We start from the raw sequence: 15022 nt of genomic DNA, 5'->3' as shown, positions 1-15022 counted from the left end.
ACGGGATCGTGTCGTGTCCCATAGTTACTCTTTAGTCCATTGTATTTATATATATTGCTTCACACATCTGGAGGCACCTTAAAGCAGCTGGCAATGTGGAAGATGGAATGCTTTAAGCTTCAAATCCATCAGTTGTGAAATTTGGGGTGGTCATTACTTCTCAACCATTGAGTGAAGCACAGGTTGTTTCTTTTCAATAAGCGGGAGATTTGATTTGGGGCCAGTGCTCAAATTATAGGGGAATCAGAGGGTCCTTGGTCCTGTTCACCACTTTTGATGGTTTTTCTGTAGTCATAAAGGTCTACAGATGGGCCATGGTTTTAAAATTGAACGGAGACAGGGTTGCCAGTTTATGCTTCAGATTAACCTGATTAATCTGATTGTTGTATATGGATGAGTAGTTCTATTTGGTTTTCAATTTGCATTATGCTATTTTTGCAATCTGCCCTGGATTTTACTGTGGAAGGCAGGCAAGAAATATTATAAAATAATATTTAATGCTGGTTTTTACTATTGGTTGAAGGGAACATTAGACACACAGGTCCCGCTTTATGAAAATTCGCTCTGCGAAAATTCACTTATCTGAACATCAGGTATTAGTACCCAAACCTCACTGTGAGCACCACAGATTCAGATACCTGGACAAAAAGCATGCTTTCTCTTCTTGTTTGCCTCTTGCTGGTAGGCTGAGGGAGGGGGGAGAGACTGGACAAATCAGAGATCATTTTTTTCTGGGTTTCCCCTGCTTTGGCAGGGCAGGTGTGTGTGTGTCAAAATTCTGTGGTTGGGAATGTATTAGAAATTTCCCCATAGGAATCTGGGGAAAGTGTTGACTCGTTATGCAAACACTTACCTAAGGAACGAATTCCAGAGAATGCTTTGTGTTTGTAAAGCAGAACCTGCAGGTATTTTATTTCATATAACAGTAAACTATATTGAGAGGCACCTTTGCCTGAAGGCCATTTATAGGTTTGACAAACAAACAAATACATATCTGAAGAAGTGTGCATGCACACGAAAGCTCATACCAATAAAAAACTTAGTTGGTCTCTGATGTGCTACTGGAAGGAATTTTTTTATTTTGTTTAAACATACAAAGGTTTCATTCTTCTCATGCTATGTACAACTTTTGGTCTTTTGTGAAAAGAGCTTGCGAGAAGAACTTACTGATAAGCCTTTTTGTCTTTCGTGCTTTGTAGCAAAATGTTTGATATTGAGCTGTGTCCGCTCCCTTTTTCCATGGAGGAGATGTTTGGCTTCATAAGCTGTCGGTTTACGGGATACCCTTCTTCTGTACAAGAGCAGGCTTTACTCTGGCTTCATGTAAGTGCTCCCCCTTCATTCCTATGATCAGGTCAACGTTGCCTCTGTACCAAGAGGATTATAATAATTCACTAACCCTCATAGTTAAACATAGTTACCATAGTTAGTGGCACCCTCCCTGTGGAACGCCCTCCCATCAAATCTCAAGGAGATAAAGAGCTGTAGAAGGCATCTGAAGGCAGCCCTGTATTGGGAGGTTTTTAGAGTTTGACGTTTTATTATGTTTTTATTGTTTTGCTGGAAGCCGCCCAGAGCGGCTGGGGAAACCCAGCCAGATGGGTGGGGTATAAATAATAAAATAATTATCATTATTATTTTATTAACACTCTGTTAGCAGCAGCATGGCTTTTACGTACCAGTATTTCTTGGATTTTTGGCCTGCCTTCCCAAGCAGAGATTTGGTCTGCTTTGTAAACCCATTGCTGTTTTGGGGGGGTAGGAGGGCCTGCCTGCTCACAAGGCATGCTGAGGCAGCTTCCTCGGGTGGCAGAACCCCCAGAGACAGTGTCCCCCCGCAGCCTTGCTGCTGGCAGAGAAGTGGTGGCAGCAGCTTCTGGTTATATCTTGCAGGTGCCACCACGTGGCCTGAGTAAGTGAGGCTTCGACAGGGGTGAGCCAGTGGGGCGGCACATCCCGCTTCTCCCCTGGCAGTGAAACACTGTTAGAATTCCTGCTCCATGATTGCAGTCATGGGATTGTTGTCTTTCACCTGATGGTGTTTGTTTTGACTCCACAGAATGGGAAGTGGTGGAGACAGGATGTTTGTGTTACTCTGTTCCATGAAGTGGGACTATTGTCCTTTGTTCTTTTACTCTTTGCTGTCTGATGCTAGAGAGAGAGGGAGCCATGTTGCAGTGCTCCGTGTTTGTTTATATGTAAATAAAGTAGATTAGCCAAAATGCTGAGTTGCTGGGTCTGTCATGTAAACTGCGCAAACTCTGCGGATCCCTAAGTGTGCCAGTATTGGTTGGCATCGGTCGCTGTGAAGTTCAGGTGGAAGAAAGCTTTTGAAGCTCCCGAACGATCAACCAAGAGGGAGAGAACATGCCAATCGGACATGTGTCTCTGCCAGGGTCCTACTCGAGTGTAGGCTGAGCTCCTGACAGACAGGACATGCCACTTCTGGGTGGTAAGAGCTTGCTGTAAGCGAAGCATGTGCCTGTGAGCCAGGAAGAAAAGTCGACTTCGGATCTCAAGAGCTATAAGCAGCATTGTCAGGGTCAAAACTTACAGAGGTCCCTAACCAGGGATTTTTTTTCACTGTAACTCAGTTCTGGCACTTCTCAGGTGGGCACCAATGCCATTATAAGAGAACAAGGGAGGCGTTCGTGGTGAGTTCTGGCACCTCTTTTTGGGAAAATGGCACTCCCCTACATTAAATGCCTGCTTAAGTTCACTGTTCATTTTGGCCTAGTGCTAATATTAGCATTCACTGCATTTTGGGTCTGATCTGAGAACTCATTCTCTCTCTCTCTCTCTCTCTCTCTCTCTCTCTCTCTCTCTTAGGTGTTGTCTGAATTAGACATTGTGGTCCCTCTTCAGCTACTGATCAGTATGTTTTCTGATGGGGTTAATTCTGTAAAAGAGCTGGCAAATCAGAGGAAATCAAGAGTAACGGAACTAACTGGGAACCTTGCAGCTCGAAGGGTAATTCATTATCAGTTTACCTTTATGATAAGAGGGAAAAGCATGTCTCACCTCTTTTGGCAAAGGCAGCTGGTGAAATCCAGCGAAAACGTAGCGTGTTGTTTTCTAAACTCCACTGAATTCAGTGACACAAGAGTATGTAGCATTTGAAACTGAACACACTTACTGAGAAGTAAACCATGGTGAACCTGGTGGGGCTTAATTGCATGTAGATGTGTTTATGATCAGAGCCAAAGTTGGATGTGATTTCATCCTTGCAATTTTATGTTGTAAACCACCTTGTGATCTTCAGACGAAGGGCAGTATATAAATGTAACAAGTTTTTAAAGACTTTTGTGTGAATGGTTTCTTTTTAAATTTAAAAAAAATGTAAATGGTAGGTGCATGGAGTGGTTTCAACCTTTTGCCACTTGCTGGGGTTCCATTCTGGAGTGCCCTATTCCCCAATCCCTGCTATTTGCATAGAGAAGGAAATCTGTTTGTGTGAATGGGAGCTTTCTTCCCAATACAAAAAGCATGTGCCTAGGGCCCAATCCATTGGGATCACAGTGGGTAGTAAAGTGTTAAATTTTTCTTCTACCAGGTTCCCCATTGGGACCAGGTTCTTTGAGCTTGCTGTTTACTTAAAAACATTCATGCAGTTTCTAATTGTGTGAATGGTGTCCCACATCTAACTTGATCCCCGGTCACATCATTCTAACATGATTTAAGTCAGACCACCTATATTTCTCTGTATTATGCCTGTGAACAGTTTCGTTTTAAGAAATACTTCATCAATCCCAGTAAGACATTTTTAAACCACTTTGTAGATGTGCTTAGGTGTGATTTCTGGGAAGTTACCTTTGAGATATTGTTGTCACCTTTTCCTTTCTTTATTTTAAAGTGATGCTTAACTCATGTGCAGCTTGGTCAATAGCAGGTAATAATGATGATCTCCATGCTGTTTTTAAAAAGGTTTTGCTCCACAGAAGCCTGCTGTTAAATGCACAGAAGCAAGGCAGGGCATTTCTCCCAAATCATTTGACGACCCTACTTTAAATGAACTGCCTCCTTGTTTCTATGGCAAAATGTTGAAGTGTTTGCTTCATGCTAGTCAGTCAGAAAGAGCTTAGCGCTGATTTTGTGCATGTTGGGTTCTTCATACTTCTCTAGGTGAGCATTGCCTCTGATCCGGGGCACAGAGTTCAGCATAATACACTGAGCCCGTACCCAAGCCCATTTCACAGTCCTTTTCGCAGCCCCATGCGAAGCCCCTTCCGTAGTCCTTTCAAGAACTTCGGTCACCCAGGAGGAGGAGGAGGAGGAGGAGGAGGAGGAGGAGGAGGAGGAGGAGGGAGGGCTATTGACTTTGACTGCGACGATGAAGAAATGAATCTGAATTGTTTCATCCTGATGTTCGACCTCATCTTAAAGCAGGTGACAATGCAAAAGAGAATTCTGGCATTTTAAACGAGGACAGAAATAAAGCTTATGAGTGATGCATGAGTTTCTGGAGGGTTATCTAATAACGCTGTTGTTGTTTAGAAATGTTGTACATGGGAACCATGCAATATCCAAGAGTGCGAGTCACTTGTGATGCTTGGTTCTGCATTTGCACAATGAGATTTTGGATGCATAGAACAGTCTCAGCTTGTTTTCTGAGATCCAGTTTGCAAAGAGAGGGACACATATTAGTATAATGGGTGGCCCAGGACGTTGCAGCATTCCTTGTTACCTAATCCATGTTTATGTTAGTAGCAAACAATGTAGCCCAAAGAAAGTGAGAACCTGGTCAAATTGGACTTCCCAAGGTTGTGGATGCATTTCTTCCCACTTGAAGTTGGTGCGGCTTTGGGACAAAGCAAATCAGATCACATGCTACTAACCCCAGGACCTAAGCTTCCTTTTCTCTACTCATATTATTTGCCGTTATTCGGGCGATCTCCTCCAGCCTCACATTTTGTAGACTGGTTAGAGAACCTGCGGCACACCAGCCACCTCTGAACTCAAACTCCCCTTAGCCCCTGCCAGTATGGCCAACAGTTAGGGATGTTGGGGCAACATCTGGAGGCCCCAGATCACCCACATCTGCTTTATTCCCCTGATATAGATTGTTTACTTTCAACAGCAGCTTGGCAAGAAGAATTTCAACAGTTGCAGTTTTTCCTGGCATGGAGGAGTAGTGATTTTCACCTGTTGACTTCTGCTTCTTACGCAGCTGTTTTGAACGCATAGAACATCTGTCTTTCTTTTTTTTAAGAAAATAAGTAGCCTAGGAGGTGCTTGCTTAAAGTTTTTGTCTTATGTCAATAGCGTGTGTTTCAGTTGCTTCCTTAATTATGCTCCTTAAAACTTGCTTTTCAGATGGAATTGCAAGATGACGGCATTACCCTGGGTTTAGAGAACAGCATATCCAAAGACATAATTTCTATCATCAACAATGTGTTCCAAGCCCCCTGGGGTGGCTCTCATACCTGTCAAAAAGACGAGAAGGCCATTGAATGCAACCTGTGTCAGTCCAGTATCTTGTGCTATCAGCTGGCTTGTGAGTTGCTGGAGAGACTAGCCCCCAAAGAAGAAATCCGGCTAGTGGTAAGCGATAAACAAATGTGTAACACTCAGTGCACACTGCCCTTGATGTAGTGTTCGAGCAACACCTCTTGCTTGTATCTGTTGTAGACTCAGGGATGCTTTGCCTGGATGGAAAGATGCATGTGTTTCAGTGTGTAGAAACCACTTACTTTTGCCTGGCTAGAACGGAGCCTATTGTACAAAGTTAAGAGTTGCAGCCATTGCTCTCCTTGCTTTTGCCTCTGCCCTGTCCACCCCCAGAACGTGGCTTCTGGAAGGTTGCCAACCAGCAAATGTGGCCCTTGGGCTATAAAAGGTTCCCCGCATAACTACCCTGCTCTGGCTGGCTAAGGAGCCATGGGCACAATTATGAGTGTGGGGTTCTTCCCTTGATGCAGACACCAGGACTGCCTATTCATAGCGCCATCAGAAATTAGCAGTTGCACCAATCAGGCTCTGGGAAAAGAGAGCGTGGCAGGGAATCAGTTCAGTTCCTCCCATTTCCTGCTCCCCCCTGCAACGATTGCTGATTTTTTGATAGGGCAGCACACATGGATAGACCTTAACCCTGATACTGAATCCTGGCTTGCTTGCCTGGTTTAGTACAGTTGCCGAATGCCTTGGAACTGGTATGTTTCGGCTCCCAAACGGTTGGAAAGTGGAAGTGAGTATTCCGGTTTTTGAACTATTTTCGGAAGCCGAACATCCGGTGCTGCTTCCACGGCTTCCGATTGGCTAAAGGATGTTCCTGCAGCCAATCGGAAGCTGTGTCTTGGTTTTTGAACAGTTCCAGGAGTCGAACGGACTCCAGGAACACGTTCTGTTCGAGAACCAAGGTACATCCATATTTAGTAAATACAACACAAAAGTAAAATTAAACCAAGTCTGTTGTCTGTTGATCCATCTTAAGATGTCTTAAGATGTCCTAAGATGCTTGATCTAAGAACATGTAAATGTAGGCATCTGAAAATCAACATCACTCCATATTTGGTTTTTGAAGGAACCTACAGATAATCTGGAGGACAGTCTTCTAGATTCTAGACCTGAGTTCATTATAGGAATTGAAGGGGAAGCAGAGAACAAATCAGCATCGAAGCATGGAGAAAACCCAGGAAATCACACAGAGACAACAGAAAACACAGGTAAACGATGAGCAACTATTTTTCAAAACTTTACAATCACCTGGATTTTACGATGGCCACCAAATCTAGTGCTTGTTTGATGACATGAATTCAAACTCTTTCATTACACCCATGCCATACATTTAAAGCACTCTTATACCACTTCAACAGGCATGGCTCCCCCACCACCCGCACAAGAATCCAGGGAATTTTGGTTGATCATGGGTGCCGGGTATTATAACTGTGTGAGGGCCCTGCATCACAAGTTGCCCCTCACTCCTGTGTCAAAGAAAAAACATTTGGCCTCCACAAATACAAATAGCACAGTTGCTTGTGGGGCCTAGGCAATCTGAACATATAACACCAATTTTATATCTGCTACACTGGTTGCCAGTGTGTTTCTGGGTTCAGTTTAATGTGCCGGTGATTACCTTTAGAGCCCTAAATGGCTTTGCACCAGGTTATTTGAAAGACCCCCTGTACGAACCTGCCTAGACCCTAAGATCACAACAACAACAACAAACAAACCTTTGGTCATGTAAAGCATCCTCAATAAACACATGAGACATAACCAGCTGTGTTCTTAGATAAATAAGGTATACTATTCATTGTAGGGACGCGGGTGGCGCTGTGGGTAAAACCTCAGCGCCTAGGACTTGCCGATCGCATGGTCGGCGGTTTGAATCCCTGTGGCAGGGAGAGCTCCCGTTGTTCAGTCCCAGCTCCTGCCCACCTAGCAGTTTGAAAGCACTCTTAAGTGCAAGTAGATAAATAGGTACCGCTTTACAGCGGGAAGGTAAACGGCGTTTCCGTGTGCTGCTCTGGTGCCGGTTCGCCAGAGCAGCGTCGTCACGCTGGCCACGTGACCCAGAAGTGTCTGCGGACAGCGCTGGCTCCCGGCCTCTGGAGTGAGATGAGCGCACAACCCTAGAGTCTGTCAAGACTGGCCCATACAGGCAGGGGTACCTTTACCTTTACCTTTACCTATTCATTGTATCAAATTTCAACAGAAGTAACTCATAAAGTTCAACAAACGAACAAAGCAGAAGACCCAGTGGATCAGATCATTCTCTAGTCAGTTCATGCATAAGGTCCATCCGTGTAATGGTGTCTATTCCACCTGTCTGTTCATAAAGTCCAAACAAGCCACATGAAAGGTTGTTACAGTTCCACAAAATCCTTTCACAGAGCCCAGACAAGGATTTCCGGAATATTGGCCTTGTTTCGCCATCCTGGGCTTCATCAGTTAAAGCACTTTGAATAGTATACCTTATTTATCTAAGAACACAGCCGGTTACATCTCGTGTGTTTATTGTAGACCCTAAGATCAGGCATAAAAGTCTTGACAGATGGATTTGATCTGTCAGGTTGGTGTACATGAGTGACAGGGCCTATTTTGTGCTGATTCTAGCCTTACAAAATGCTTTCCTGCTGGAACTATGCCTGTCCCCCTCGCTGACTGTTTTCTAAACAGGCCTTAGAAATTTGGATGTTTCACCTTGCTTTTAATTTTTGCTAGTTTATTTTACAGTGGATCATAACTGCTGCTGATATATGGGAGCTGTGGGTTTCTTCCTTCCTTCCTTCCTTTCTTTCTTTCTTTCTTTCTTTCTTTCTTTCTTTCTTTCTTTCTACAAAATTGTCTGTGAACCTTTGCATATGCCTTTTTTATAGCAGCCATCAAAAATGACACTGAGAGGAAATTCTGTTACCAGCAGCTTCCAGTGACACTGAAACTTATCTATACAATATTGCAGGTAAAATTGAAACTTAAAAAAAAAAGTATTTGTGGATTTGATTATGTCATAAAGTGGTCTCTTGATAAGACACTCCCATTGAATAATGATTTTGCGACTGGTAAACTGTGGGGCACCATTTGTTTGATCATTTTGATAAACTCTTTAAGTGGAGGGGGGAAGTAAGATAAAGAGGTCCCTCAATCCACTGGAGAAGATTTTGGGTGCAGGAGGAGGGGCGGGAATGACAAAAATGAAACCTCATTATGTAAGTAGAAGTTTGTTCCACCTGTATGCTGATATCATTGTATTTCTCCCTGAAAGTGTGTGCGCTTTTCTTTTAATAATGTTTACTGGTTTTCAGTAGTCACAAGCACAGACAATTTCCCAGAAAGTATTAACATACATGCAGCTTAAATTGCCCTGAGTCTCTATTGCTATTTATGTTAATATTAATTCATGGTTCAATTGATGCAGTTCTGCTTTAGCTCAGAATTATTGTACCAAGTGCTCTGGTCTCATTACTTCTGCTTGGCGTTTCTGATTAATTGCATGGTATTTTGTCTGCTTGTTTCTAAATTTGGCAAAGGAAATGGCACGGTTTGAAGAGCCAGATATTCTGTTTAACATGCTCAACTGCTTGAAGATTCTCTGCCTTCACGGAGAGTGTTTATACATTGCAAGGAAGGACTACCCACAGTTCCTAGCCTACATTCAGGATCATATGCTGATTGCCAGGTATACTATTTTCGCCCAAGAGAAGAGTTGATATTTTATATGAAGCTAGTGCAAGCTTGTAGGCTAAAGCAGCAACCAGGTGTTTTGGACTGCAACTCCCATCAGCCCCAGCCAACATGGCCAGTGGTCAGACATGATGGGTGCTGTAGTTTAAAACATATGGAGGTCCCAATGTCAGGGAAGACTGGGCTAAAGCCAATCAGTTATGGGTGACAGCTAACGAACTACTAAATGTTCTACTACTAAGGAAGGAGAGCCCACAACCTCCTGAGGTTCTGCTGTTGGTGGACTCCAACTCCCATCATCCCCTGCCAGAATGGCTAATGCTCAGGGGTGGTAGGAGTTGTAATCCTAGAACATCAGGAAGGCTTTTACCCCATCCCTGTTTCAAGTCCATTGTCAGATTTAAACTAGTGGTTTGTGGAGGGGAACCACTGAATTCATTAAATTCACAAGCAGGTGATCAGAGGTAGAAATTGTGGCCTTGTAGACGGTCCTGGCCATATAATTCTGAATACCAGTTGAGTTGTTGAAGACCATAGGAGGTCCAACTGAGGTACCCTGTATATAGGAGACTGTGTCAGCACACATCATTTGCTTATTACTCCTATTTTAAACCTGCCATTTGAGTGGCAGGATCATGGTACATCTGGGTGTGATGGGAAGATAATTTCTCCCTGCATCTCCTTGAGGGAAAACAGTGCTGGAACTGGGTTCTCTGGCTCTCCAGGGAGGAGTAAGAAGTTCCTGGAGCAGCAGCTTCCATTATGCTCTCAGCAAAGTAATGCAAGCATTTTGTGAAGTTGGGAAGATAAACAGATTGCAAGCTGATTTGCTTGTGTCACCTCTTTCTCTCTCAGCTTATGGAGAGTTGTCAAATCGGAATTCTCCCAGCTTTCTTCGCTGGCGGTGCCCCTCCTACTTCATGCTCTGTCTCTCCCACATGGAGCTGATATTTTCTGGACCATCATCAATAGCAACTTCAACAGCAAAGATTGGAAGATAAGGTTTGAAGCAGGTAAGCTTTTAACATTAAAAAAAGATGTAAGTGTGGAATCTGTGGCCCTCCAGAACCTTTGGACTACAACTTCCATAAGCCCCGGTTAGCATGGCCAATGGCCAGGGATGATGGGAGCTGTTGTTTCTGTTTATACCATTTCTGTTTTTGCGCTTCCTTGGAGAGGAGCCCTGGCCAGCAAACAACAGAGCAACAAAGCAATACAACTAAAAATAATTGGGTTGTGCAGTGGTTAATGTGGCACCTGGGCCAAAAATGGTTAATCCCCAACCCCCCAATGTGAATAACAAATGCCAGCCATTTACAGTGGTACCTCGGGTTAAGTACTTAACTCATTCCAGAGGTCCGTTCTTAACCTGAAACTGTTCTTAATCTGAAGCACCACTTTAGCTAATGGGGCCTCCTGCTGCTGCCACGCTGCCGGAACATAATTTCTGTTCTCATGCTGAAGCAAAGTTCTTAACCCAAGGTACTATTTTTGGGTTAGCGGAGTCTGTAACCTGAAGTGTATGTAACCTGAAGTGTATGTAACCTGAGGTACCTCTGTATCGCCAAGTCTTTTGTCATGAACCAAATGGGGGGGAAATTGAGTTTTAAGCAAAGGAAATGAAGCAAACCTACATATTTCCAGATATTTATTGTACTAGAAAATACAAAAAGCAGCTGGCTATGGTGTCTCTCCTTACTCTACAACCCACCTATTTTTCTGGTTGTAAATTGGTGCCAGAAACCCAGGACTACACCTTTCCAGTGCCCTATTGCTTGCTGAACCTCTCACACTTTCTGCTATGATGAAACGATGGAACATTTAGCTAGCCAAAGACCCACTTTGACCCGGAACTGACTGGCACAATGACTATAAGTTGGTTACAACATCCAAAATGTTTCTGTCGAACCTTTCTACCCAAAGCTGAAAAGGGACCTGGAAGTGAACGGAAAATGTGGGTCTTCTTTCATGGGTGTTCTCTCACAAAACTTCCCACGGGCATCTGGTTTTTATGTTCTTAATGTCTGATTAATGTGTTCTTTTCTTTATCTTGGGACCTTGCTGTCTGCTGCAGTGGAGAAAGTAGCTGTGTTGTGTCGGTTCCTGGATATTCACTCCGTGACCAAAAACCACTTGCTGAAGTATTCCTTAGCACATGCCTTTTGCTGCTTCCTGACAGCTGTTGAGGATGTCAACCCAGCTGTGGCTACCAGAGCAGGCCTGTTGCTAGATACCATCAAGAGGCCAGCTCTGCAGGTAGGTTAACAGTGGCAAAGGAAACATGGTCAAACCCAGCAATATACCAAATGGAAGAGTCCGTGTTTTCTGAGCACAATTCAAAGTGTGGTGCTGACCTTTAAAGCCCTAAACGGCCTCGGTCCAGTATATCTGAAGGAGCGTCTCCAACCCCATCGTTCTACCTGGACACTGAAGTCCAGCGCCTTCTGGTGGTTCCCTCACTGCCAGAAGCCAAGTTACAGGGAACCAGGCAGAGGGCCTTCTCGGTAGTGGCACCCGCCCTGTGGAACACCCTCCCAACAGATGTCAAAGAGAACAACTACCAGACTTTTAGAAGACATCTGAAGGCAGCCCTGTTTAGGGAAGCTTTTAATGTTTGATGGATTACTGTATTTTAATATTTTGTTGGAAGCCGCCCAGAGTGGCTGGGGAAGCCCAGCCAGATGGGTGGGGCATAAATACATTATTATTATTATTATTATTATTATTATTATTATTATTATTATTATTATTTTCTGTTTTCTGAGTTTGCTTTCTAGCTAGGGGCAAACATGTCAAAGATGCGGTTCAACCCGTTTGCGCAATCTCTCAAGGTTCTTGATGAAATTGCGATATATTATTCCGTCCTATGGGGAGGAATATCATTTTTGTCACCTGCAATAAGCTGTGTCAAAGCAGCTTGGCTCCCTGCCCATGCCACCTGCCTGGAATTAAGCCCCCATATACCAAAAGGGTGTGTGGAAGCATTATAAGCAGCAGAGAAAGTTGAGGAAAGGGAGGCAGGAGGGGGAGGAAGGGCCAGTAAGAGGACAATTGTATGGGAGTAAAAGGGGCGGCTAGAAATGATGCAGAAAGATTGTAAGGTTGGATAAATGGTTTGTAGGAAGTGGTGGGGGAGAAGCTGCCCCAGCTGATTTCCTATGATGTGTTGGGTCTGTTAGGTCCCACGGCAGAGAACAGGAGTAGATCTAGGCCACGGGTTGCCCACACAATGCCTGCACCTCCACGTGCAGAGGTCCACAAGGTTGTGTGCCTTTGACTCCCCCCCCCCCGAAATTAGGTTCAAAAGTGTTGGTGCTGACCTTTAAAGCCCTAAACGGCCTCGGTCCAGTATATCTGAAGGAGCGTCTCCAACCCCATCGTTCTACCTGGACACTGAAGTCCAGCGCCTTCTGGTTCAAAAGTAACCTTCAATTTAGAAGGAGCTGGGATAGCTCAGTTGGTAGAGCAGGAGACTCTTAATCTCAGGGTTGTGGGTTTGAACCCCATGTTGGGCAAAATATTTCTGCACCACAGTGGGTTGGCGGTTCTCAACCTGTGGGTCCCCAGATGTTGTCGGACTACAACTCCCATCATCCCTGAGCTCTGGCCTTGCTAGCTAAGGGTGATGGGAGTTGTAGTTCAACAACATCTGGGGACCCACAGGTTGAGAAAGGCTGGATTAGATGATCCTCATGGTCCCTTCCAACTCTACAATGCTATGATCTAAGGCTTTTTCGAAGCCTAATTGTAGTGGCTATGGAAGGTGTATGTAAGCCCTAGTGACACCACAATTAATGTGTTTGTGTTTTACCTTTGCCTGTTCATTTCTCCTCTCTAGGGCCTTTGCCTTTGCCTTGATTTCCAGTTTGATACTGTCGTCAAGGACAGGCCCACCATCCTCAGCAAGCTTTTGCTTCTTCATTTCCTCAAGCAAGACATTCCGGCGTTGAGCTGGGAATTCTTTGTGAATAGGTTTGAAACCCTCTCTCTTGAGGCACAGCTTCACCTGGATTGCAACAAGGAATTCCCATTCCCAACGAGTAAGTGTCACTCCCCGAGGTGACTTTTTGGTGTGGGCGGGTGTTTATGTGGAGGGGATAATATATTGTCACAGTTAAATGTTCCTCACCTTTATATATATATATTTATAAGATATTTATTAAAGTTTTCAATATTAATACAATAAAAAGAAAATCAAAAAGAAAAAAGAAAAATATAACAACAATACAAAAACAGAAAATACTTAAAAACACACAAAGTTTCAAAAACTTATTTTTCATTAACTTATTTCCCAGATCTCCTCGTACCTCCCTTTTTTGTATTCCAATTCAATTGTTAGTTCAGCAAATCCTTATCAATAAGTTTTAACCTGCTTCTAGACCTTTTTCCATATTGTCTTAAAACATTACAGCTGGAAACCGCTTAATTTCTATCCGACATCATTCTAACATTCATTAATTTTGTAATATTTCTGTAGATAGTCTTTGAATTTCTTCCAATCTTCTTCCGCTGACTCTTCTCCCTGGTCTCGGATTCTGCCGGTCATTTCTGCCAGTCCCATATAATCTATCACCTTCATCTGCCATTCTTCCAGAGTGGGTAGATCCTGTGTCTTCCATGTTCCTCACCTTTATAAGGCCTTCTTGTTACAAACATGGGGTAGAAGGCCCCATGTTTGCAACAAGAAGGCCTTCTATATGTTCTGCTTCATTGGTGAGGGAACAGCTCCCAAGAACACCTGTTAAATTTGTTGATGACTCCAGAAGTACAGCTCTGCCTTTATGGGAACTGCCTTATGGGAATGAAATTCCCTGCGCCAAAAGTTCTTAAAAACCAGACAAACAGAGGGAGTGGTTTATCAGTCATGAAATCAGGACTAGCAAACTCTGGTTTAAGAACTCCCTCTAAATTAATGTATGAAACCAGGATCTTGCACATAGAACCCTTTTATATATTTATAAAGTTAGTTATAAAAGTATTTTTATACGGCCGTATCATAAAAGATTGAGGTGGAGTACAACATCGAAACATAAAACTCCACTTTAAAAAATAGAGAGAATCGTCAAAATGGCTGGCTAATAAAAAAAATTGAAAAGCTGCATTGGCCTGTGGGCATCAAAGGGTCTTCTATGAGATACCTGATACATTTACATCACAACTGGAAACATAATTGTTTAGATTTTCTGCAGACTGCCTCTGGTATGATGTTTTAATGTGTGATGTTCTGTTGTGTTTTTGTATATTTTGTTGGAAGCCACTTGAGTGGTGGCTGAGGCAACCCAGTCAGATGGGTGGGGTACAAAATATTAACAGTAGTAGTAGTAGTAGTAGTAATAGAAAATTCTGGTTAGAAACCATGATAGCTTTGCTGAAAATGACTGATTTTTTGTGGGATGGGATAATAATATCTGAACTGGTTTCCTGTATCAGATAAAGTTGTTTGTGTAGATGTTGGGTGATGCACATTTGACCTCCACATTTAGTATCCGTCAGTGCTCATCTGCCGAAGGAGTGGGGTTGACAATCTGAAATCCTTCTTTTGCAACAACATGCACATGGTGCTTTGAAGGTGTGGGGTTCCCTTGGAACAAATTGTTCTGGAATGTGTCAAGAAATTAAACTTGACTTGTTTCATTCTATTCAAAAAGCGATTACGGCTGTCCGGACGAATGTTGCCAACTTAAGCGATACAGCGATGTGGAAAATCAAGAGAGCTCGGTTTGCCCGGAATCGACAGAAGAGCGTGCGTTCTTTGAGAGACAGTGTGAAGGGCCCGCTGGAATCCAAGAGGGCACTTTCTCTCCCAGAAACCCTTACAAGCAAAATCCGTTGAGTATTGTCTCTCCTTCATTCTCCTTTCTTAATTCAACTCTGCCACCAAATTGCTTCTAGGTGGAGACTG

General features: G+C 43.5%; 1 protein-coding gene and 1 long non-coding RNA gene across 10 annotated transcripts in view; one reads left to right on the top strand and one right to left on the bottom strand.

Moving 5' to 3' along the window:
• The window catches only part of LOC310845116, a 579409-nt gene that overhangs the window by 50347 nt on the left and 514040 nt on the right, over nucleotides 1-15022 (bottom strand). The window lies entirely within an intron of this gene.
• Nucleotides 1-15022, top strand: part of UNC79 (unc-79 homolog, NALCN channel complex subunit) — a 125867-nt gene that overhangs the window by 45662 nt on the left and 65183 nt on the right. For 8 of the 9 annotated variants that reach the window (XM_083729766.1, XM_083729762.1, XM_083729761.1 and 5 more), the window contains 11 exons: nucleotides 1200-1323; nucleotides 2830-2970; nucleotides 4123-4386; nucleotides 5314-5541; nucleotides 6521-6662; nucleotides 8316-8398; nucleotides 8967-9115; nucleotides 9976-10133; nucleotides 11195-11376; nucleotides 12959-13160; nucleotides 14769-14948. In XM_083729766.1, the coding sequence (XP_083585892.1) occupies nucleotides 1200-1323; nucleotides 2830-2970; nucleotides 4123-4386; nucleotides 5314-5541; nucleotides 6521-6662; nucleotides 8316-8398; nucleotides 8967-9115; nucleotides 9976-10133; nucleotides 11195-11376; nucleotides 12959-13160; nucleotides 14769-14948 (1853 nt within the window). The remainder of the gene's footprint in view (nucleotides 1-1199; nucleotides 1324-2829; nucleotides 2971-4122; nucleotides 4387-5313; nucleotides 5542-6520; nucleotides 6663-8315; nucleotides 8399-8966; nucleotides 9116-9975; nucleotides 10134-11194; nucleotides 11377-12958; nucleotides 13161-14768; nucleotides 14949-15022) is intronic. The other variant, XM_083729760.1, reaches the window with a different exon arrangement.

This window comes from Podarcis gaigeae (assembly GCF_964106915.1).
Source record: "Podarcis gaigeae genome assembly, chromosome: 1".
NCBI classification, from domain to species: domain Eukaryota; kingdom Metazoa; phylum Chordata; class Lepidosauria; order Squamata; family Lacertidae; genus Podarcis; species Podarcis gaigeae.
Note: the sequence above shows the minus strand (reverse complement) of the source record. Positions and strands in the feature narration are given on the sequence as shown.